General features: G+C 20.0%; 6 protein-coding genes across 7 annotated transcripts; 2 read left to right on the top strand and 4 right to left on the bottom strand.

The window, feature by feature from the left end:
* Positions 1 to 2: 2 nt before the first annotated feature.
* LOC413935 (nucleolar protein 58) lies at positions 3 to 2,356 on the bottom strand. Its single transcript, XM_006567708.3, has 4 exons — positions 2,170 to 2,356; positions 1,926 to 2,002; positions 296 to 1,770; positions 3 to 186 (listed from the first exon to the last, which is right to left on the bottom strand). Exons 1-4 carry the CDS (start codon positions 2,212 to 2,214, stop codon positions 47 to 49), a joined length of 1,737 nt encoding a protein of 578 aa, XP_006567771.1. The 5' UTR covers positions 2,215 to 2,356; the 3' UTR covers positions 3 to 46.
* Positions 2,357 to 7,138: 4,782 nt separating this feature from the next.
* On the bottom strand, positions 7,139 to 9,060 carry LOC102654186 (fizzy-related protein homolog). Its single transcript, XM_006567707.3, has one exon. The coding sequence runs from the start codon at positions 8,844 to 8,846 to the stop codon at positions 7,386 to 7,388; it is 1,461 nt and encodes a 486-aa protein (XP_006567770.1). The 5' UTR covers positions 8,847 to 9,060; the 3' UTR covers positions 7,139 to 7,385.
* Positions 9,061 to 9,139: 79 nt separating this feature from the next.
* On the top strand, positions 9,140 to 11,172 carry LOC725797 (NADH dehydrogenase [ubiquinone] 1 beta subcomplex subunit 3). The gene is made up of 2 exons (XM_003251037.3): positions 9,140 to 9,409; positions 10,799 to 11,172. The coding sequence occupies exon 2, from the start codon at positions 10,811 to 10,813 to the stop codon at positions 11,123 to 11,125; it is 315 nt and encodes a 104-aa protein (XP_003251085.1). The 5' UTR covers positions 9,140 to 9,409; positions 10,799 to 10,810; the 3' UTR covers positions 11,126 to 11,172.
* Positions 11,173 to 11,679: 507 nt separating this feature from the next.
* On the bottom strand, positions 11,680 to 15,895 carry LOC102654091 (meckelin). Its single transcript, XM_026440884.1, has 12 exons — positions 15,697 to 15,895; positions 15,472 to 15,633; positions 15,125 to 15,321; positions 14,766 to 14,954; positions 14,437 to 14,673; positions 14,072 to 14,224; positions 13,386 to 13,670; positions 12,854 to 13,303; positions 12,520 to 12,782; positions 12,263 to 12,443; positions 11,988 to 12,195; positions 11,680 to 11,911 (listed from the first exon to the last, which is right to left on the bottom strand). Exons 1-12 carry the CDS (start codon positions 15,893 to 15,895, stop codon positions 11,688 to 11,690), a joined length of 2,748 nt encoding a protein of 915 aa, XP_026296669.1. The 3' UTR covers positions 11,680 to 11,687.
* Positions 15,896 to 17,571: 1,676 nt separating this feature from the next.
* Positions 17,572 to 19,014, top strand: LOC725867 (translin-associated protein X). Its single transcript, XM_026440845.1, has 2 exons — positions 17,572 to 17,641; positions 17,902 to 19,014. Exons 1-2 carry the CDS (start codon positions 17,626 to 17,628, stop codon positions 18,723 to 18,725), a joined length of 840 nt encoding a protein of 279 aa, XP_026296630.1. The 5' UTR covers positions 17,572 to 17,625; the 3' UTR covers positions 18,726 to 19,014.
* Positions 18,985 to 20,918, bottom strand: LOC100578746 (aprataxin and PNK-like factor). 2 transcript variants are annotated; one of them, XM_006567705.3, is made up of 5 exons: positions 20,619 to 20,918; positions 20,267 to 20,341; positions 19,994 to 20,173; positions 19,439 to 19,929; positions 18,985 to 19,378 (listed from the first exon to the last, which is right to left on the bottom strand). In XM_006567705.3, the coding sequence occupies exons 1-5, from the start codon at positions 20,715 to 20,717 to the stop codon at positions 19,015 to 19,017; spliced, it is 1,209 nt and encodes a 402-aa protein (XP_006567768.2). In that variant the 5' UTR covers positions 20,718 to 20,918; the 3' UTR covers positions 18,985 to 19,014. The 2 variants fall into 2 exon arrangements, with proteins under 2 accessions (XP_006567768.2, XP_003251088.2); XM_003251040.4 differs by having other exon boundaries at positions 19,994 to 20,179; positions 20,619 to 20,916.
* Between the last annotated feature and the right edge of the window lie 2,995 nt (positions 20,919 to 23,913).

Here is a 23,913-nt window from a genome sequence, read left to right as displayed (position 1 = left end):
AAAAAATTATTTTTTTAAATATATGCATACATTTACTGAAAAAACTTTATTCATCTTGAGATTTCTTTTTCTTCTTTTTTTTCTTTTCTTTTATAACTTCTTCATTTATGTCTTCATTTGTATGTGTAGTCTCTTCAATTTCCTGATCTTTATTATCTTTTTTCTTTTTCTTTTTTTTTATTTGTTCTGTAATAAAGAAAAGTTTTTTATTTATATTAAATACTTAAATTTTATAATTAATTATAAATATTACAAATTTAAAATTTATAAAATGCAAAGAGAAATAAAATCTTACCTCCCGATACTTCAGAACTTGTTACTAATATTTTTTCTTCTTCTTTTTCACATTTAAAGCTAGATTCAACATTATTATCTTCTGCTGTTTCTTCTGATTTATTTTTCTTTTTTTTCTTTTTTGATATTGGGACTTCTTCTTCTGATTGAATCATTTGTTGAATTATTGGTTCATCTGTATTGACTTCCTTCTTTTTCTTTTTTTTAGGTATTTCTTCATCTGGTTTTGTAATTTCTTCTATTAATGGTTTTTTATCTTCAATTTCTGAATGTTTTCTTTTTCCACTTGGAAGAGTTGTATCAGCAGCAATAGGATACTGCATATATTCGCTTTTAGTATGATATTTTTCAAATTTTGCTTTTGCTTTGCCTGTTCCACTAATTCTACGAAGATTCCCTTCTTCTAATATCCTCAAACGTGCTTCTAACTTAGTTTTATGCTCTGCACCAAGATCAAAGTTTCCATCTTCTCCTAATGCATCTACTCTAGTTGCTAATGAAGCCTTTGCTGCTAACATTCTAGACATCTTTCCTTTATTTTTTGTTGAAGATTGTCCAACAAGTTGTGCATGATAAATTAAACCATATTTTGGTGTATCTTTTTTAGTTTTTAATGCCCTAAAAAGAGCTTTTTCTGCACCAAGTATTTGCACAGTAGATGCGGGATGTTTAGCAAGATTAATTAAAGATCCAGCATGTGAAATTAAACGAGCTCCTACTAATTCTCCAACAAGTACAGTTAAATTTGGAGCCATTGCCATCATTCTTGCTTTAAGATAATCATATAATTGTGTCCTATATTGAGAAATTTCAATAACCTGATCACATAAATGTTGAATATTTAAAATATCATCTTCAGAAATTTCAGTTCCCATAGATATTTCAGCAGCCTCTTTTACTTTTTCCTCTACATCTTCTGGTAAAATATCAGATAAATCTGAATTTATAGTATTTTCTCTAGTTCCAATTATTTTTACTGTTTTAACAAATGCTATATTATCTGTAATAATTTTTCCAAGTTCTGGAAAATGCCAACCATACCATTCACGACAACGCATAACATAGTTATTTAACTCTTTATCTAAATCATCTAATAGACAAACAGCTTGTATTATCATAGTATCAATTTTATCAGGTGAAAATTTCAATTTATATCTAGAAAGACTATGTGCTAAACCTAATGCCATTGCTGTTATTTCTTTTTTAGGTAAGCCAGCCAATAAACTATCTATTTGACTTCTTATACATCTCATTAATTCTTGTATAGCAGTATTACTGACACAAGATAAACTTAGTTTATCTTTTATGGCATTACCCAGTTTCGCATCTGCTACAGCTAATTGTTCTTGAAGTTCATTGCAATGTTTTTTAAGTATTTTTTTCAACGATTTACAAAGTTTTCCTTCTACTGCAGCTGTTGTAGCTACAAGAGCTTCAGTAGTATCTGCAAACTTCTCAAAGTGTTTTAGTTTAACTCTGTAATATAAAAAATGAATATATTTGATAAATATTAATTTTTAATATTAAAAATAAAAATAAAAATATTATAATGTATAATATGCATTTTGCTAATAAATAAATTTATTATTGATTATTAGTATAATTAATATTTTTTTAATATTTATACATACATTTTGCTAGCAGCTTCAGGTGTTTCAAATTCATGATAGAGATTTTCTACTTCTGTTAACTTATTTTCATCAAGTAACTATAAGAAACAAATATAATTTTATATAACATATTTAATATAATATTTATACTTAAAATTCCAAAATATCAAATTATTCAAATAATATTAAAAATTATAACCTATTACGAACACGTGCAACACATGGTTAGGTTAAATATTAAATTATATTTTTTTGAATACTTTACCTTAAAAATAGCATATCCCGCAGGAGTTTCAAATAATACTAACATTTTGACAAATTTTTTCTTACGATAAAAATATTAAATCAATGTTTAAAGAAATTTCATTTGTGATGAAACGCGCCAACGAGCTATTGCATAGACGAGATAGAGAATAGATCTACCATCCAATATATTTTTCCGCGTTTAAGCGGTGACGATTTTAAAATCTCCTTATAACTTTAATATTATTTTCAATGTTATCGATTCAAAGATAAAGTATAAGCACAAATCAGAAACGAGATATTTTCCTTTATTGTACATTCGCCTTAAATATATTATTTTGTTGTGTATTTATTTGAAAAGTTTATATTATGACGAATTATAATGTTTTTAGATATTTTAATATAAGAAATATGCAAAAAGAGCGCGAAATTAGATTTTAAAATTAATAATTAAGTAACATAAGTATTTTGAATTAATATTCTACTTAGAAAATCCAATCTTAGAAAATTTGATATTTTTAATTGCATTTATGATTTGTGTACCTGTGAACTTTTATTAACTTTTTATTAACTTTTATTACTAAAAATTTTAAGATATATTATTTATTAAAAATTTATCTTTGTATATGATAAATCTGCAATGTGAAAAAAATCTTGTCTTTATTATTATTACATCTTGTTATATTATAATATATAACATAGAAAAAGAAGATATAACCAAAAGAAAGTAATGTGTCAGAAAAAAAAAGAAAAAACGTTAGAATGTTTCCATTTTGAAATAGTGAATAGTCAAAAATTACTAAAATAGAAATTAGCTAGAAATTTGTTAGAAATTTAAAGAAATAGAATTATTTGATTGAATTGAAAATATATAACAAATTTATAATTATTAAATCTAATTTTAAATTATTAATATTTAGCTAAAGATAAAGACTTTCAAGAAAATGGAAAGACATTTAATGGCAATTGTTGACTTGAAATTAAAACTAGAAAAATTTGATACATATCAAAATACCAAACATAGACAAATAAAATATTGGTTTAGATTAATTTGAATGAATTCATATCTAAATAGATTGAAAAAATCTTAATTTATCAGCAATTCACAAAAATTCTAGAAAAGATATGATTATTGTAATTTTTAATTGTAAATAATAGATATTTATTATGATAAATCACATTAAGCTTGAATTTTAATTGTTTGCTTTAAAAAGTTTTTTTTAATTATTAATTTACATTCCTAATAAAAAAAATTGAAATATAAAATAATAAATGTTTTATGTAAATTTGAAATAATACAGTTAAATAAATAGAACAAACTCATAGGATAAATTGATAATATTATTTCAATATAAAAATGCAATTAAATTTATGTCAAATGCAATTTTAAGGTTTTAGATAATAAAAATGAAGATAAGATGAAATAAAGATTATAAAAATGACATTATTACGAGTCTTCAAGAATAACCTGATGCTTATCAGTTCGACATGATGCATATTTACAAAATTATAAAATATTTGTTATATGAAAATAAATTTACTAAAGCAATGCCTATGTAATATATTACAATAAATGTATATAGTAATAGTATATATATTTCTAGATTTTATGAAATAGATTTTATTAAGATTAAAAAGATTACAATACGATTTTATGATTATAATGAAAAAAAAAAAAAAAAAAAAAAGAAAATAAAGAAAAAAAATATCTTTTATAATTAAGATAAAAAAATTAAGTATTTTAATTCTTGTTAATCTTTTTGTAAAAATCAGTAATTTTGGAAATCTATTTAAACCCATCTTCTTAAGGGAATTAAGGGAATTAGGTATAATTTATTGAAAATGCTGTTAAAAATCAATAAGTAAATTAAAAATTACATGAAATCATAAATAATCACTGTTAAATTTTTTTTTAGTAAAAAAGAAATTATCAATTATAAAAACTTATATAAATATATATGTACATATATATTATATATATTTTTTTCATATGAAATAAATATCTTCGAAATATTTAACATTACAATCTATTTTAATTACATAAATGTTTTAATATTTAATTTTAACTATTTCAATATATCAATTTTAAACATTTCTTCAATTTTTAATTTTTAATTAAGATTTATATTTCAATACTTACACATACTGTAATGTAAATTGTTTTATATAATAATTAGGATATAGGAAATTTTCTAAAATCTAAAAGATAATTCCTGATGATTTATTTTTTTCATTTTAAATATTAAAAAAAATGAATTAAAATATTTACATATTTAATATTTTACATAAAATTTTTACATATAAATAAAATGATAAACTCTTCTTTATATACAATTAAATTATATAATAATATATTTGTTAATACATTATTAATAAAATAACATTCAAAATAATATTGTTATAATTTAAAAATCAAATCATAAAGAATTATCTTAAGCATTTAAACTTTTGTTCCTAATTTGATATTTTTTAAAGTATTTTCAAATATTTTACATATAAAAAAATTATATTATTTTTTGGAGCAAATAATACATTTCAATAAAAGAAATGTAATACATTATTATTACATTTTATATATAAACAAATCAGTATATAAACCATATAATTTTTATATATTGTTTTAAAATTTTTGTATAAAAATTTGGTTTTACATATTATGAATTGAGAATTATATAAATTGCTATAATTTAAAATTTAATATATATTTAATATTTAATATTAATATATATTTAGTATAATAAGTAATCATATATGTAAATATATGAAATTAAAAATATTTTTATACAATTTTTAATTCATCAAATAGATAATTGACAGAATTTAATTAGTGAAAATCACAAATATATAATTAATATTATTTTAAAATATAAATATGATACAGAAAAATAATTATATTAAATTGTCTGGAAAAAAAATTGCCTTTAATAATTCAATATTTAAAGTTTTATATGCTAGAAATATACAAATATATCATGAGAATAACTCATGTATGTTCCAAAAATATTATTTATTAAAATTTTACGAAGTATAAATACATATTTAATATTTAGAAATAAAGTTGAGAAATGCAGTTCATGAATATGTTGATCATAACTATGACAATGAAAAATTATTATTAGAATAGTTATAGTTATAAATCGAAATTATATTAAAATTAATTATTAATTACTAAAAAAATTGAAATATTTTCAATTTTAATTAATTTACTAAAATTGACTATTAATTTCCAGATAATCTAATAATAATAAGTTATATGTTTAGAAGAGTTATATATGCAATAATGTCTAAGAAATTATTTCTTAATTATTAAGAAATAATGATTTATTAATATTATTTATTATTATTCAATGAAATAGATGATTTAGAAGAAAAATTATATCACATTTTATTTTACAAAAACAAGAAATTATATATTTTTATTATTTTAAAAGTATTTAATAATTTTAATGTAATGTAATTTTAATTTAATTGTTTATCTACATAAGATATATTTATGATTATAAATATTGATTATATATTAGAATACAGAATAATTACAAGTATTAAATTTAGACATTGGTTTAATTTTAAATCACAAATAGATTGATTTAATCTATACCCACATATTTATACATTTATATATATATATATATATATATATATATATATATATATATATACACATATTATTATTTATTCAAAATTTTAAATTACATTATTACAATTAAGCATTATATTTTTTCTATTAAATATATCTCAAAGCACTAAATAAATTGTATGTAATATTCATAATTTATAACATTCATGTAATAAATGTTCATATTATTTTTAATCAAAAAATTCAGATTCAATATTTTTCTTTCTAAATCAAGCAAGTTCATATTTTTCATATTTTTCATATGATTCTTTAATTAATTATATTTATATATTTACATTAAATATAATATGCATTTATCATAGTTTTATAAATATATTCATATTATATATATCAATGTTTAAATTTTTTTTATTAACTGATTTCGTATAAAATATGAGGTATGATTATTAGTATTTTCTATTTAAATATTGTTATGATATTAAATATATCAGTGCAATATTTAAAAAAAAAATATTAATAATATTTAAAACTACTGATATATGCACTTATTAATTAATTTTGTAATCATATAATATATAATACAATAAGGTCATGTAATTTACAAACACCTTTATAAAAAATTACATCATTTAATGTCATTTAAGAATATATTTATTTCATTTTACATATGTTTAATATATCTTTTAAGATTTTAGAAAATAGAATAGACATATTCTTTGAGAACTATATAATATAAATTTTAAATTCTACTGCACTAGAATATTTATAATATTCTTAATAATTGTTTTCAAAATTTTATCTTAAATGTATAAGTAAATATATCAATATATTATTTTTATATAAATAAATGGATTTATTTTATAAATCATCTTTCAATTTGTTTGTACAATTTGCTAGCTGCAAAATATAAATTAATATAAGTCACCTCAAAGAAAAAATAATATACAACCTTGATATAATTTTTTCTATATAAATTTTACATAAGATTAATTTTGGTAAGGTTGTAAAAATATTTTTCAAAAATTAAAAAAAAAAAGATTATAAATATTTGAGTCTTATAAATGTATAATAATATGCCCTTAAAAGAAATGAGATGTAATACTTTAAAAATTAACATCAATATCATTACAGTATTACATTCTTTTATAGTGTTATATTGTTTTATGATACTATATAATTAAAATAAATTATTAAATATAATTATTATTAAATTTAGTCATTGAATTTTGTTAATATAAACAAACAATATAAATGACTAATTAGTAATTAGAAATACAAATGACTAATCTCTAAATAGTATTGTATATTTATAACAAAGATTATATTTTATGTAAAAAGTAAATATTGCATTGATGAGATATAAATTGAATAGTTTGTACATAAAAACATTTGTATGAAAAATTCATAAAAATTATATATCATCTTTCTTTTTCTTATAAGGGCATAATTTTATGAATAATAACTTATTGCACGCAAAAATTAATGAACAATTGGCTGTGCATAAACTTAATCTTAATAGATTTCAGAATATGTTCTTATATTTAACTAAATGTTTGTAAATTATTAGTTATATATGTTGTATACATTATAATTTTTCAAAGTACTAGAATAGTGCATATATTATGTATTATACATAAAATCATTATTTTTTTTATATTAATTTATCGAATACTAGTAAAGAGATTTAATACAGACTTATTTTCTTTCTGACTACGTGCTTTACTGAACACATTCCAAAAACGCAAAGTTTCATCTCCAGCACCAGTTACAATAGCTTCACCATCTGGTGACATAGCTAAATATAAAACTCTATATGAATGTCCTGTTAATTTTGCAACTTGGGTTAAACTGGGATATTTCCAAACCAAAATTTGGTTTTGAGAATAACCATGTGTACTGACTAGTTCTGAACTATGCTTACTCCAAGCCAAATTACAAACTTGAGAACCAGTATCTACACATTGCATTGGTTGACCTGTCAATGTGTTCCAAAATCTAATACATCTATCTGCTGTACCACCACCAGAAGCTAAAAGACCATGATGATGTGGAGACCACGCAATAGCTTTAACCGCTGCTAGATGTTCAGTATATGTTTGTATTGGTGAAAGGGAATGTAAGTTCCATACATAAAGACGATTGTCATTTCCACCAGAGGCTAAATATTGATTATCTGGAGACCATTTGAGTCCACAAACTTCTTGCCTGTGAGCTCCTAGACGTCTTTCACTGACAACACAAGGAGTTCTAACATCTCTTTGTAATATTAACCTATCTCTACTACCAGATGATAAAACTTCACCATTCCAAGCTAGTGCTCCAACTCTTGCACTATGTCCTTGTAATTTGCTTACTTGTTTACTTACAGCTACATCCCATACTTGGATATAGCCCAAATGTGTACCAACTGCAACTAGGTTTCCTCTTTCATTCCAAGCAACTGATGTTACACTATTACCATCACTGGATAAATCACATAATCTAGTCACTTGGCTGGTACATGCAGACCACAAATAAACACAACTACCTAGACCAACACTAAGAACATTTTGAGAAGACCAGTCAACAAGATTTAAATAAAAATCATCTTGTAATTCAGGAGCATCTAATACTTTAAAAGGTATTCTGGAAATCTTTCTTGTTGCTTTTCTTGGTGATCTTAAAAGTTTTTGACTTTTAGCACTCAATGGTGATAAAGAATAAGGTGAACTTTGATCCAATAGTGTGTGGTCTTTTGTAGGTGTAATGTATTTAAAGAGATTTCTGGTAACTAATGGTGATAATACTCTTCTTTCTTCACATTGTCCTTTTACATCTTCTATACTTGCTCCAAGAAGTTCATTTTTTAGAAGACAAGAATAAGCAATACCATCACGGTTGCTTTCTCCATTTTCGCGAGTCTTCTTTGTAACTATACCATTCCGATTATTTTCTGATATCATTGAAAATGTTGTTTGCCAATTATTGCCCGATCGTGTTGGAATAAATCGATCGAAACTATTGTTCATCATCTTAGTTGGCGAAAAATATACTGATGAATGAAGTCCAGAACCTGCCAGACTATCTATATGACTCTCGCTGTTTGACTTCAACAGCCGTTTCTCGTATTCGTGATGAAACATTTTTTTAATGCTACTCTTTCACATTCAGTCACATAATTATTCAAACACGTTTTCTTTTCTTTAAATCACGTAGATTGCACATACATTGTCATTTCTCATGCAAGTCACTGTATTGATGAAATTAAGTACAGTGTATCATCAAATCGCTATTCAACGTCAACTTGGAAAATTTTCGATACGGAAATAAAGAGGTTGAACGTGATTCTCCAATCGAAATGCTTAGTTTGAAGTACTACGTTTGAAAACAGATGGGCAAACATCTGTATAAAAAGGTGCAATTGAATGAATATCCATCTAGCGACATTCTTACGAAGTTATAATGAAATGCTAGTTTATAACGTATTTTTTAAAAAATGTATAATTTAATGATTAGTAAAATTTGTAAAAGTAATCTTTAAGTAGATTTTATATAAAATATTTAAAAAAAATGTATTCCTACTATATATTTTATAATATAATTTTGTAAATATAAGATACAAAATAATTGACACATATATCAAAGTTATATATATATATATATATTCATGAAAGATTGTACAATTTGTAGTTAACAGTTGAAGAAAGTAAGTTATGTGATTATTTTATATATTTCATATTCTAAAATTCTTAATATCAATCTGTTTACTTATAAAATCATATACATTCCAAATTAAAATTGCATAGTAAACAATAAAAAATTTAAAATACAAGTAAAACTAACCTTAATGTTCGATATTAATTTACAACTTATATAAGTTGCATATTTATTTTATTTTAACGATTATCAAAAAATATTTATATATATTTTAAATTTAATGTTGAATGACTTTTTTTAGTTTATATTATATTTTAAATTATTGAATTTAATGTATTTTATGCTAATAAAATAAAAATGTTTTTTTTAATCAAAAAGTAAATATATATATTTACATAATTAGATATTTAAAAAATATTGTGATTATATTTAATATTATCACATATATAGAAATTTAATAAAATTTGATAAAATTTTAGTTTTATTTAATCTTTGCCGATAATGACATTGAACTAATGAAAAATAGAGAATTATTGAAAATTTATTATATTTAATCTAATGATTTAAAAAATTATCATTATTTAAATATCTGTGTTTCATTGAACTATATAACATTATATATATATATAATGCTTGCTTGGATTAAAAAATTTATGATAATGAAAATAAAAAAAGTTAGAATATAAGTTTATATTTATATAGTAATAAATATTGTATTTTTAAGTAAAAAATTATTTTGATTGAAAATAAAAAATTATATTGATTACATATTTTATAATTATTAATATAATGTTTCTTACAATATATAACAAGGAAACATTTTTTATTTGTTAATCAATAATTATAATCGAATAATGTATTTGAAAATATTTTGAAGAATTTAAATTTTAAAATTTTCTAATTAAATTATTGACTATAGATTATCATTCATTTTGTTATATTATTATTATATATTAGCAAATATATATCATTTAAAAAGAACTTAAAATGATTTTTTATTTGATAAATTTATATGTGTATATTTTAATGCATTTTTAGATTTAATTTTTAGAAATTAAAAATAGATTTAAAAATATGGTGATAAATCTGTAATTAAAGTTATTTCATATACACATAGTATTATTTATCATTGTTTTCATTGAAATATAACTCGATGATAATTAATTAACTTTAAGAATTTAATGTTTGTATTAATTTAATTATTAGTATTATATTTAAATATATAGTATTTTAAAAGCATATATTTTCCTTATTAAAATTTAATCTTATTAATTTTTTTAATTTAAAGATTTTTTTCATTTATATATTTTTTCTTTTGAACAATCTTGTATCTAAAGATTTTTAAATATTTTTTATATTATATACTTACATTAATATTAATTCACATTAAATTTTTATAATTAAAAATTTTTAATTATAAGAATGTTTATAATTTCAGTTCATTTGAAAAATGGGAGGTCATGGTCATGGATCTTCAATGAAAATACCGTCTCCAGACATATATAAAGTAGAAGATGTGCCAGAGCTCAAAATGGTTCAAGAAAAATTAGCTAAACATGGGTTGAAAGATCCTTGGTTGAGAAATGAAGTTTGGCGTTATACAGCACTTCCTGGTACTTCTCATACATTACGATTATTTAAAACATTCACCAGGGGTATGTTACTTGGATTTGCTGCATTTGTAGTAACACTAGGTATAGAAAAATCTCTTGGAATTACTTATGAGCATAAACATGATGATCATGATCATGATAGTCATCATTAGTTTTATTTAAAAAATAATTGGAAATATAGAGAAATATTATAAAATTCCTAATTATTGTTGTATATTATAAATTTGAAAATAAATTATAATTTAAATGAAATGATTTTATTGTATATTTAATAACTAATGATTTATTAATTAATGATTTATATTATAAGAATTAATAATTTATATTATAAGAAGTATGTGCAAAATATAGAACTATGATAAAATATATAAGAAATTAAAAATTAAAAAATTTTAAATATTTCAATTTCTAATCAAATAATTTTTTTTGAAATATTTCAAATGTATTTCTCAGAATATTAATAAATATACATAAATGCATGCATTTGAATATATTACATTAAAAATTATATAAATTCTTTAATTATATGAAATAATTATAGTTTTATATAAGTTTTATATATATAGTTTTATATAAATTATATATTTTTATTCATTATATATTTTTATTTATTTCTTTATACAAAAATTAGTAAATTTTTAATATAATTCAAATTATTATACAAAATGCAATATTTTTTATAATATTATATTATGTATATAATAAATTAATTATTTACGTAAAAAATATTCTATTTAATAATATGTGATTACTTATATTTTTTTTACCACTTTGTTTCACTATTAGAGTTAACAATGTTGATACTAATATTGTTACTACAATGGCTAATGTACTATTATTACACAACACAATGATGAGAATAAATATTGAAATTTCAAATGTTGCAAATAACCATTCATTTCCATATAATAATACTTGATTAAAAGAATAATTGTTATCTGCAAAATTTATGTACAGTATAAATTATGATGAAAAAAATTTTTTTTTTTCTATTAAATATTAAAAACACATTACCAATATAGAAAATTGATTTCTCTTCATTGTAAAAAAATATATTGAATAATTTCTCTAAGAAATGCTGTTCTTTAATAATATAATCCTCATTTTCTATGCAATGATCTACAAATTTACATAAGAACTGTTTTATTTTCAATTGATTATTAAATATATATTCCCAATTTGTAGTTGCAGAATAGAAATTATTTATAAAATTATGTCGTTTCTATGAATTAAAAATATATATAATTTATAATTTCAAAAAATTTTGATTAAAATTATATCATACATACAATGTTTGTTAATTTCAAGTTTTTGTTGAAAGTAATCCTGAAAGTTTTTGTTAAGTATAATATAAATGTTTGTTGAGTTGTGCCTGGAACAAGACCTCTGTGTGCACACAAATTATTTTTTTCCATTTGCAAATTATTAATTAAAGTAGGTAAATCTGTATCTGCAAATCCATGTACTGATCTAAATGTAAAAAAAAATATTGGATTACAATATTTTATTTTTTAAATTTATGTACTTTGATATTAATATATATTACCTTCCATGAATATAGAAACCATAATAATTAAATGGTAAAATAAATACACTAATATTTGCAACCGAACATAAATTTACAAATTCTTGCATTCTGTTTGTAATACATTGTTCAAAAAATACAATAGATACCAACCAGTGAATACAATAAATTAAAATATATATTAAGGTACATATTGTGTAATACAAAATAAAATCATAATTGTTTTCAGAAAATATAGATGTTAATTCCGGTATTCCAATAATCCATGGACACAATTGTATTATCTATTTAAAATGTATTTTAATTTAATTTTGTTTAATTTTTTAATTTATTTTTTTATGAAGCTTAAATTTACCTGAAAAATACATAGAACAGCAAGTAATTGTATCATAATATTTATTTTTCTTTTTGTTTGAAGATTTAACCATTTATTTGCAATGAAATATGTTCTCCAAATACTAATAGGTAAATTATCAAAATTGCTATCTTTATTTATTATTTGAGTAGAAATTTTTGATATTGAATTTTCAGTTTTTTGTTTGTCAACTGAAAAAGATTTATTAAAATTCTTAGAATTTTCATATTTCTTTAATTTATATAATATTTTTTTGCGTTTGGCTGTTATTATTTCTGATGTCATTTGAAAATGTTTATTTTTAGAAAATTTATTGATATAAAACTCATTTATAGATAAATATGGAAGATCATGTTTACATTGATTATTTATTATCTTTGGCTGTTCCCAATCAATAAAAAATATATCAATATTCCAATACTGACAAATAAATCCAAGTATTTCTATAAACTAAAAAAATTGAGATTAAAATATTTTAAAGTTAGCTACAATTAATTGTATTTATATTAATATCTTATGTTTAAATACTTACTTTAGAAAAAAATGCTATTACTGTAAATGTTTTTATCATTTTTTCATTAATATCTTCAGGAAAAAAAATACATGGTATTGTACTTCCTTTATAAAATATAAATAGATATAAACATAAAATGATTAAGCATAAAATAATTATATTTCCTATAGTACTCATAGTATAAATAAAAAACCAAATAACTACAAATATATTAATAGAAGAAGTATGGTGTTGTTTAATATAATTCAATGTTTTTATTCCTGATAATGGTAAAGCCAATACTAACAAAACTCCAATAATTATCTAAAAACATTTTAATTTTAAATTATTATGATATAATGATAAAAATATTATTTTATATTTTATATATTAGATTTATATCTATTATTTTATATTTTTACCATAAAATATAAATTTATATTATTATTTTTTACAATAAATTTAATTTTATATTCTATTGTAATTTCTACTATTTTATCAATCTGTTCATATATTAAATCAGCATATTCAATAATTAATAATGGTGGAAATATTTTATTTTTATCCTTTGTATTTTGAACATTAATTCTGTAAAAAGTATATATATATATATATATATATATTATAAATTGTTATAATAGATATTAATTGAAATTAACATATATATAATTTATTCAATATAATTAAATTAGAATTATGAAAAATGAATGAAAAACCTACATTAAATTTAATGATTTCATATAACGTAATACAGATAATTTATCTTCTTTTTCATCACTATCATTTATTGTGAAATTTGACAATCTTTTAAAACCACTAATGTTGTCAATAAAGAAAAATTTTCGTACTAATTGCCAATCTGATATTTTATTATAATCCTAAAATAATTTATATATAATTATATATATTTATTATATTATAATTTATATATATATATATTATACTATACATATATATAATATTTATCATAATACATGTTTTAATAAAATTGAATTATATAATCAAAACAAATATTGGCAATAATAATTATGAATTATATTATTTGAAAATGTTAATTAATTACTAATTTACTTACTTGATTAATATTTTTAATAAGTATAGGTAATGCATACATTAAATTATTGTTATTTTTTGTAAATGTTAAATATGGATACATAAATTCCATTTTTTCTTGCATTAAATTTTTAATTGAAAGTTTACATTTTTTTTCAAAGTCAATACCAAATCTAACATGTTCCAACAAATTGCATGGAATATTAGGTTTACCAATGAATTTCAAATTGCCATGTAAAGAAAATGTAACAATTGTAAAATTTAATATATTATCCTAAAAAAATATAACATTTACACTATAAATTTTATTACATTATAAACTATTAGATTTATTTAATAGATGGTTATAAAAATATATATACATACATTGCTTTCTTTTATAAAACTGTAATTTTGTGTAATTTGTTTGCTATTTAATATAGTTGTAGTTTCATTTTTATTATAAAATAACCATATAGATGCTTTTTGTTTCTTCATAAAAAATTTGCATGCAATATCATTACTATAAAGACTTAAAACACATATATTTGATAAATATTCACATGCTAATTTATCTTCTTTCTAAAAAGTGTGCGAAAATTATTTTTTTATTCTCATAGCCTTATTTATTTTCTTACCTTACAAAAATATATAACTTTTTCAAGTTCATTTTTCAAATAATAACTATCTATATGTTGATTCTTAAATTTCATTTGTAATGATATTTTTGTATTTTGTTTATCAAAAAAAGGATTTTTATATAAACAGTAATTCTGTATCAGTGTATAATAATACTTTGTAAAATATGTATCACTTTCATAATAATTATATTCAAAATTTTTGCAGGGTAAACATTTAGATCCAGTCAAAAATGGATAAGTATTATTTACACATGAAATACAATACATAGTATCTAATAATGTTCCATCTAAATTTCTGTCTACTATAAAATGTTTAAAAACATAATTTAAAGTTTTAATTTAAATAATATTTTACATATAATAATTGCATTACTATAAATAATATAATAAAATACATAATTTAAAATAAGTTGATTTAAATGATATATATTTTTTAATTCTTTAATTATTACCTTGTATTTCATTAGAAGAACATATGCATGTTGCATTGTTACATGATATACAATCGTTTCCGTCTGATGTTACTGTAGCATTAATGCCACAAGATATACATATAGGATAACCGTCTTTGAAACCAATTTTTTTACTAAATTTATTACAAATACATCGTAATCCTACGAATAAAATTATCTAAATATTTGTCTAAAATATTTTAGGAAAAATAATTTTAAACTTACGATCGTCAGATGGCTTTAAGTTTTTGTTAACATCACATTCTATGCAAGAAAGTGTCACAATATCAAAATGTTCATTATTTTTACATTTTGATGGTTCAGAAAATTCAAACAATTCTTTGTTTGCAATAACAATTAATACAAAATTTATGTAATAAATTAAAAGATAAAAAAAGATATATCTTTTAATACAGTAACACATTTTATGTTTATTTAGCATAAAACATTTGTGTATAGTTTTTGTTTCTATGGTAACCAGATATAGAAGTATATTATTATATTATTTAAATTATAAATGTTGAATAATTATACTTAAAAAGTTAAAAAATTTAAAATGTTTTTTGCACAAAATTTAATATCTGGCAAATTTATATTTATTTATAAATTGCAAAAATCTTGCAAGAATTTTAAAAAATATTAAAAATAATTTTATTGCAAAATAAAAATATAAATACTTTTTGTATTTACAATACAAATTATTAAATATTGAAATAATACAAGAATTCTTTTTACTCTTACGTATTTATTTAATATAAATTAATTTTATATTTTAAATATTTTATATAATATTCGTTTGAAATCTACAGACAGCTACTTGCGCTATTAGCAATGCGCATGATCTTGCGCAGTAAGTTACGCGCTCCACGTATCATGTGGGGAAAAATACTGGTACCAGTTACGCCTCAATCGCCGTACCATACGGATAGATAAGAGGTATGCATATTTCAAATATATAATTTAAAATCGTACAAATGTTATACAATGTTGTACAATATTACACAAATGTTAAATTTGAAATATACGTTTGAATATATGTTTTATTCGCGAATGTTTTAAATATATTTATTTGCGAATTTGATAATTTCGTGTTTTTTTTTGCAAATATTTAGTATAATATATACATATATTAAATATAGTACATATATATATTATATTCGTGAGTTATAAACATACGTGTTATTTGGCAATATATTATAAATATTTATTAATAATATAATATATAAATAAATGTAATGAATAAATAAAATTTTTATAGAAATAGAACAATTATTACATTAATTATAACATTTAATTTCAACTTAGAATTAATATTATAAGAATCAATAATTATAATTCATTTTATACATTAAAGTTAGTAAAATTTTCGAATTTATTTATATGTATTTATTAATGTATAAAGATTCAGAAAGAAAAGCTTTAAGAAATGATCTAATTCTTTTTGTGATTTATTTTATGTAAAAAATCGTGACAATCATTACAAAATTCAGTGAAAAGACACGATTTCTTTAATATCAAAAATAATTTTCCAAATATAATTTTAATTATTAAATCATTAATAATAATGAATTAAAAATAATTATGATACGAAATAACATTTTTAATTTGTTTTTAAATTAAGAAATATAAAATATCTTTAAATTAAGACAAAATTTCTATTATTTCAAATTATTAAAATATATAAAATATAATTTTAAAATTTTTTAAAATTTTATTATAAGTTTAAATTCTATTTATCATTAATTTTACAATCATTTATATAATATAAATTTTTTCTTGTTAAAACACAAATTTATAGTATTTTAATATAAACATTTGTAAAATTTTCAATCTCTTCATGAATTCTATTCTTATGAATATTTCTCATTTATTATTTTTCATTAATATTTTAATTAAATATTACAATATGAAATTTTTTATCATTTATTTTATGACTTTATATTAATTTAATATTAAAATTAATTATCACAAATAATGTATTTTATGTTGAATCGGTAATACTGAGAATGACTTTAACATAGTAAGAGGGCTCTGGACTAAGAAAATCTATTATTAGAACTGTTTTCTATCTCATTTATCTTATATATAAGTCAGTTGTTGACAAATGTTATATATTATAATCTATTAACGTCTTAATAATAGAAAATAATCACTATGTCACAAGTCAAAGGTATATTAATTATAAAATATTTTAAATATGACTTAAATATTTTTTAAATATATTTTATATAATTTTTTTTTATTACAAGTTTCTCACAAGTTTTTTCTGTTTTTAATATAATTTAATATAATTTGTATATACTGTTATATACAACGCTTAAAATAAATATATATATAAATCGATAATAAACAATTATATTTCGATTATTTAAAAAAGAAATATTATAATCATTAAAAATTTGACTTTCTTATTTTATGATTGGATAAAAGGTGGCGAAAAAAATCGTGGATATCATTCTAATAAGAAAATTAATTGTGGTGACAAGAAAAAAGAAATTGTGGAAAATACAAATGAAAACAGTTTTGTTTTACAACAATTTCGAGCATATGCAACTGAATTAGATGATAAACATGATCGTTTTGAGAGAATTGTAAAAACTGGAAGAGATATTACTATAGAAAGTAAAAGAATTATTTTTCTTTTGCACACCATAGATAAAAAAAGCAAACAAGAAAGTGTGTTATGTGAAGCTGATTTAAGACTGCAAAATGTTGCACAAAATCATTTCAAAGCTATTTCACGAGAATTAGAAAATCAAGATCCATATCTTTATTTAAAAGCTTATCGTAATGGTTTAGAGGAATATATAGAAGCTGTTACATTTTATCAATACTTAAGTAGTGGTAATATGAAAAATTGGTTAGAATTAGGAAAAGCACTTACCTATACAAGTTCTGAAAAATCTAAATTTATACAGATTTTAATTACTCCATTTGAATATATCTTAGGCATTTCTGATTTGACTGGAGAGCTAATGCGTCAATGCATTAATAATTTGGCAACAGGAGATAGTGCTAGTTGTTATGAAACATGTAATTTTGTTAGAAATATGTACAAAGGTTTTCTTGGTTGTGTTAGTATATCAAATAAAGAAATAAATAGAAAACTTTGTACTCTTAAACAAAGCCTTCATAAAATGGAGAATGTTTGTTATACAATTAAAATAAGAGGTTCAGAAATACCAAAACACATACTCGTAGATGTAGCTACTGAAGAATATATAGAAAGTGATGAAGGATATCAAGTTTATTAAATTTTGTAACTATTTTTGAAGTATTTATTTATCATTGTTTTTGTACATTTCAGTCATAAAAAAATAAACTAATTCTTATATGATTATACTTACTTATCAATTATAATATTGTAAAAATAAAATATTTCTATATTCTTTCATCTTTCTTACACTACCACATATATTTATGTAGTTATGTAAAATATGTGTTATATAATGTTCCACATGTACAACATACTTTATGTAAAATTACATAGATAAATTTAAAAATATCCAAACATATTATAATAAAAAAATATTTATCTCTTAATCAACTGGACATATATATATTTTCTTGTTCACTTTCATTTTTGTCAGAGTATATTTCATCATCATCTGAACTTTCAACATCACTAGGTTCATATTCAGATTCATCAACAGATTCTTCAGCAGATTCTTCTGCAGATGAATCTTCTATACCACTTAAAATATCCAAAGATTGTTTCTGAGTTTGTTTATAGTTTCGTTTATTATGTTTACTTGCAATATCTTTGCTAGTATGTTTGAACTGTATTTTATGCTGAGGATTCTTACGATAACATTGAGTGCCATAAGGACACTTTTTTCTATTATCAGGAATATCATAATCAGGATCATCAGGATGACTAAATTTATCTCTATGTTGTGAATTTTTCCTATCAACAAATTTTTTCATCAAATATTTTAAATTAAAGAATATATATATATATAATTACCTGTAACATTCCTTTCCATATTTGCATTTGTTTCTTCTAAAAACATTACAAACTGTTACATTAGTAGACATTTTGGATTCATGTTCTCCTTTTGAAACAGGAGATTGTATATTTTTTGTAGTAACTTTTTCATTGTTTACATTTATGGAAGCCAAATGTGAATTCTTAAGACTTAAATTTTTTTCATTTGCAGGTTTATCATTTGATTTATTTGCATTTTGAATTTTGGAAACATCTTCTGTTGCAGATGAATGATGTATATTTTGACAATTATATTTTAATATAGAATTTGAGTTTTGTGTTTTATCTTCATTTTCATTATCTGACACATTATTTTCATTGATAATATTTTCTTCCACTTTTACTTTAGTTATATCATTATTTTTATTTAACATTTTGTTCAATACATTATACTGTAAATTGTCACCTTCTCCTGATTCAGAACAAAGCCTTTTATCATGTACAGTATCTGAATCTATATCTTCATTAGCCTATAATTATTAAAAAATATTGGAAAATAAATTATAGTAGTAATTTAATATACTGATTTCGTACTTTTCGTTTTAATGCATAATCTTCATTATTTTCCATTTTATCAGATACTAATATAATTTTAAACCAACATTTCTCCGGTACTAAAGTACACACATCTCCAGGTTTTATCGGAACTGTAACACCTAGTTTAAGAAGTTGCCATCGCGACGATTCAGTAGATTTCATGTAACATGGTGAAACCTGATACTAGAAAATAATATTCCTATAGAACGTTACTAAATAATATACTATATAAAATTATTATTGTATAATAAAAATAAAAATTTTTCTTACCGGTGTTATTGTCATTTCATTATTAGACATTACATTTATTATTGCAGCATGTTTTATAACTTGATCATTATCACACTGAAATTTAAATTATACAAACTATATATAAAATTTCATAATTTTTGAAATGCAACATTTTTAATTTAAGCATAATAAATAAATAGAAAAAAACTTTCACATGACGAAGTAAAGCACTTTTCAAACGCATGCGTCAAAATATATATGTCATTATATTTTAAAAATATTTGATGGTTAAGAAAATTCAACATTAATTATTTTATATATATATGTATATATATAATATATACATATATATATTATATATATATATTTTTAGATACAATTAAATACTTACTGCAGTTACTACTTTTCGACTAATAATGTTGTTACCTATTTGTAAATCCACTTTTTGCACTAAGTCATTATCTACACGAAGTATTTGTAACTTTTTCATTTCTCTGATTTATTAAATGTTTATTAAATTATCCAAATATATCATATAAAATATTTTTCATAGTGTAAAATCAGTTACAAAATACAATTTTGTTGCAATATTAAAGGTACGTTACACATATGTTAAAAAAAAATTAAAAACAAAAAACAAATCGAACATCATCATAGTTAGCTAAGCATGTAACACTATGAAAAAATTTAATTGCCTATAATTTAAATATATATATTATATTTTCACAAATAATTATATAATTTTGGGTAACTGAGAAAATAAAAATACACAAGAATAATAACAATTAAATTTTTTTCATTTATAATTACAAAGAATATACATTTTTATAAATAAATCAAGTAAAATGCGAAAAGAATTAAAAATTTAATATTGTAAATTTATGTGTGAAAATATTTCATAAAAAAGTCAACAAATAGGAAATTGATTATTTTTATGTGCATCTGTAGAGATGTAATCAGCCAGATTAGTTAATTAATTCAATAAAATATTTCTTCGCACCGTTGTATTATTTATTGTATTAATAATATTATAAAATTGCAATTGCAAATTTTTTGTAGATATAAAGAAATCTTGTTCGCTTTATGTAACGAAAAACATTGAATAATATTAATTAATATTTCAACAAATGAAAATTTTATGTTACAATATAGAAAATTAAAGTATATATATATATATATATATATATATATATATATATATATATATATATTATCAATTATTATATTACAATTAGACTAATAAATTAATCAATAAATTCAATTCTATAATTGATCAATACTTAATTATAAAATGAAATATACATATTATTTATTATGAACTTCTTATTTTACTTATAATATAGGAACATTATACAAAACGTTTATCTTAATGTCATTATGGTTTTTTAGGCCGTATTAGCCATATTTTTTGTATTAATCTTATGAGAAAATGTTTTGAACAAAAGTAAATCAATTTGCAAAAAATTGCAATAATAAAGAGTTCTAAAAAATTGTTTATTCAATAAAAAATCAAGATAATCTTGATTTTTTTAAATAGCACCATATATATTTTTGATTTCATAAAATTATAGCTCATATTACGATTTTGAATCAAATATTTTTTCATAAGATTAGTAATCTTGACGACAATTATGATAAACATTCTGTAGATTTCGAATTGAATAAATCAAATATCATTTAGCATTTACTAGATTAAATTTCAATTGTTTTTGGCTTAATAATGCATATCGATATAAGAAATTTTCAATCGATAAATATAACTTTAAAATTAATTATTTATCTTACATGATTCATAACATTAACATAATTCTCACTTTCGTTATTCATAATTAAATAATTAAATAATTATCAATCAACATACGCATGTATCACAGGGAATTCAAACGAAAAAAGCGATATTATATTTATTTATTTTTTTCAAAAGTAAATATCGAAGATGATAAAACTTTCAGATTTTAATTAACATATTTAATTAAAACTTGTTGACGATTTTTATTTCAAATATTATATAATTAAAATTTTAATGCTGTATTACTGTAAAATTGTATGTTAAGTTATAATATATATTATTGTAAAATTTTGAGATTTATTAATTTAAGAGTAAATTATTATTATTTTCCTTTACACAAATATTAAATATTAAATAATATCCCTTTACACATATCTTTCAAAATAAAATTATTTCTGTTTGTCAATTATTTTTATCTATATAAAAACAGAATTCATTACCATATACACAATATGCACATATCTGTATATATATGTATTATAATTCAATTATCTTAATTAATTATTAATTATAATCAATACAACATAAAATACGAATATATATACATAAAAATATTCTTTGAAATATTTTTAATTCTTTTATGAAAGAATAACAAAAAAGTACTATGTATTAATAATAACAATAAGACTAATGTTTCTCAATGATTGAAACTATTTTATTATATAATAAATATTATATCATATGATAAATTAAATTATCATATTAAACAAATTTATCATATGTCCTCATAAAACACTTATATGAATGTATACTATGATTGATATTATTGTCTAAGAAACACTAGTTTACAAAATCATATTGATCATCTTTGTAATAATAAATAAACAAGTTTTAAAATTACGATTCTATACTTTATATTATATTTTATCATTAAATAATGAATATTTTTTAAAAAATGCCCATATAAGGAGTCAAAAAATGTATTATCATTTTCAAATTGTTTAAAAATTACAACAATACAAATCGTTTTTACATTCTGATTTTAATATATATAATATAATAAATAATTTTTTTAATTAATTATTTTTATAAAATAATAAATAGTAGCGCCATGTGGAATAGGCAATATGAAATACTGTCTATTATTAGAATATTTAGTAACTAGTTAATAAGTTTATATTTATTTATTTATTTATTGTAGATAGACTTTCATATCTGAGAACTATATAAAAATATCTATTTATTCGTTGTAAAAATGATTTATTATTATTTTATAATAGATAGAAATGCATAGAATTTTATAACTAAATTCAGAAATATTTATATATATCTATATATACAATAAACTTTTCATAAAAAGTTTTATATGGAGGGATAATGAAATAGAAATCTAAAATAATTATTGTAGTATAATATATAAGTTATTCTATAGCTTTTAATTAATTATTTATTATTAATATTTCGTAGCTCTCAGATATAAAGTCGTCTTTTACATTATGTTTTCAACTAATTGTACATCACTGATGTACTATAAATTTCCAATAAAGCGAACAAGTTTCTCGGGAACAAATTCATATTCTAAAACAAATAAAAAATTCTTTTATTTAACTTATAATTTTAAGGCAATTTAGTTAGCAATAATTCGGCTATATTTCTAAATTGCGTTAACAAGAAGTGAAATAGAAATATTGAGGAAGAAAGTTTTGTAGCGTATATTTTCAGTAAATATTTTTTAAAATTAACAATGTAAAAAAATATTAAATTAACAATGTAAAATATTGTAATTAAATTTAAAAAAAATGATATAATATAAATTCTCTTTGTATTACATACTATTTAAATCATTTTTTTTTGAATATAATATAATTTGAAATAAAAACAATAATATTTAATAACAAATATGGAAATTAAAATAATACTTAAAATATTTTATATTTACATATTATTCTGACTGATT

This window comes from Apis mellifera, linkage group LG5 (assembly GCF_003254395.2).
Source record: "Apis mellifera strain DH4 linkage group LG5, Amel_HAv3.1, whole genome shotgun sequence".
Lineage (NCBI taxonomy): Eukaryota > Metazoa > Arthropoda > Insecta > Hymenoptera > Apidae > Apis > Apis mellifera.
Note: the sequence above shows the minus strand (reverse complement) of the source record. Positions and strands in the feature narration are given on the sequence as shown.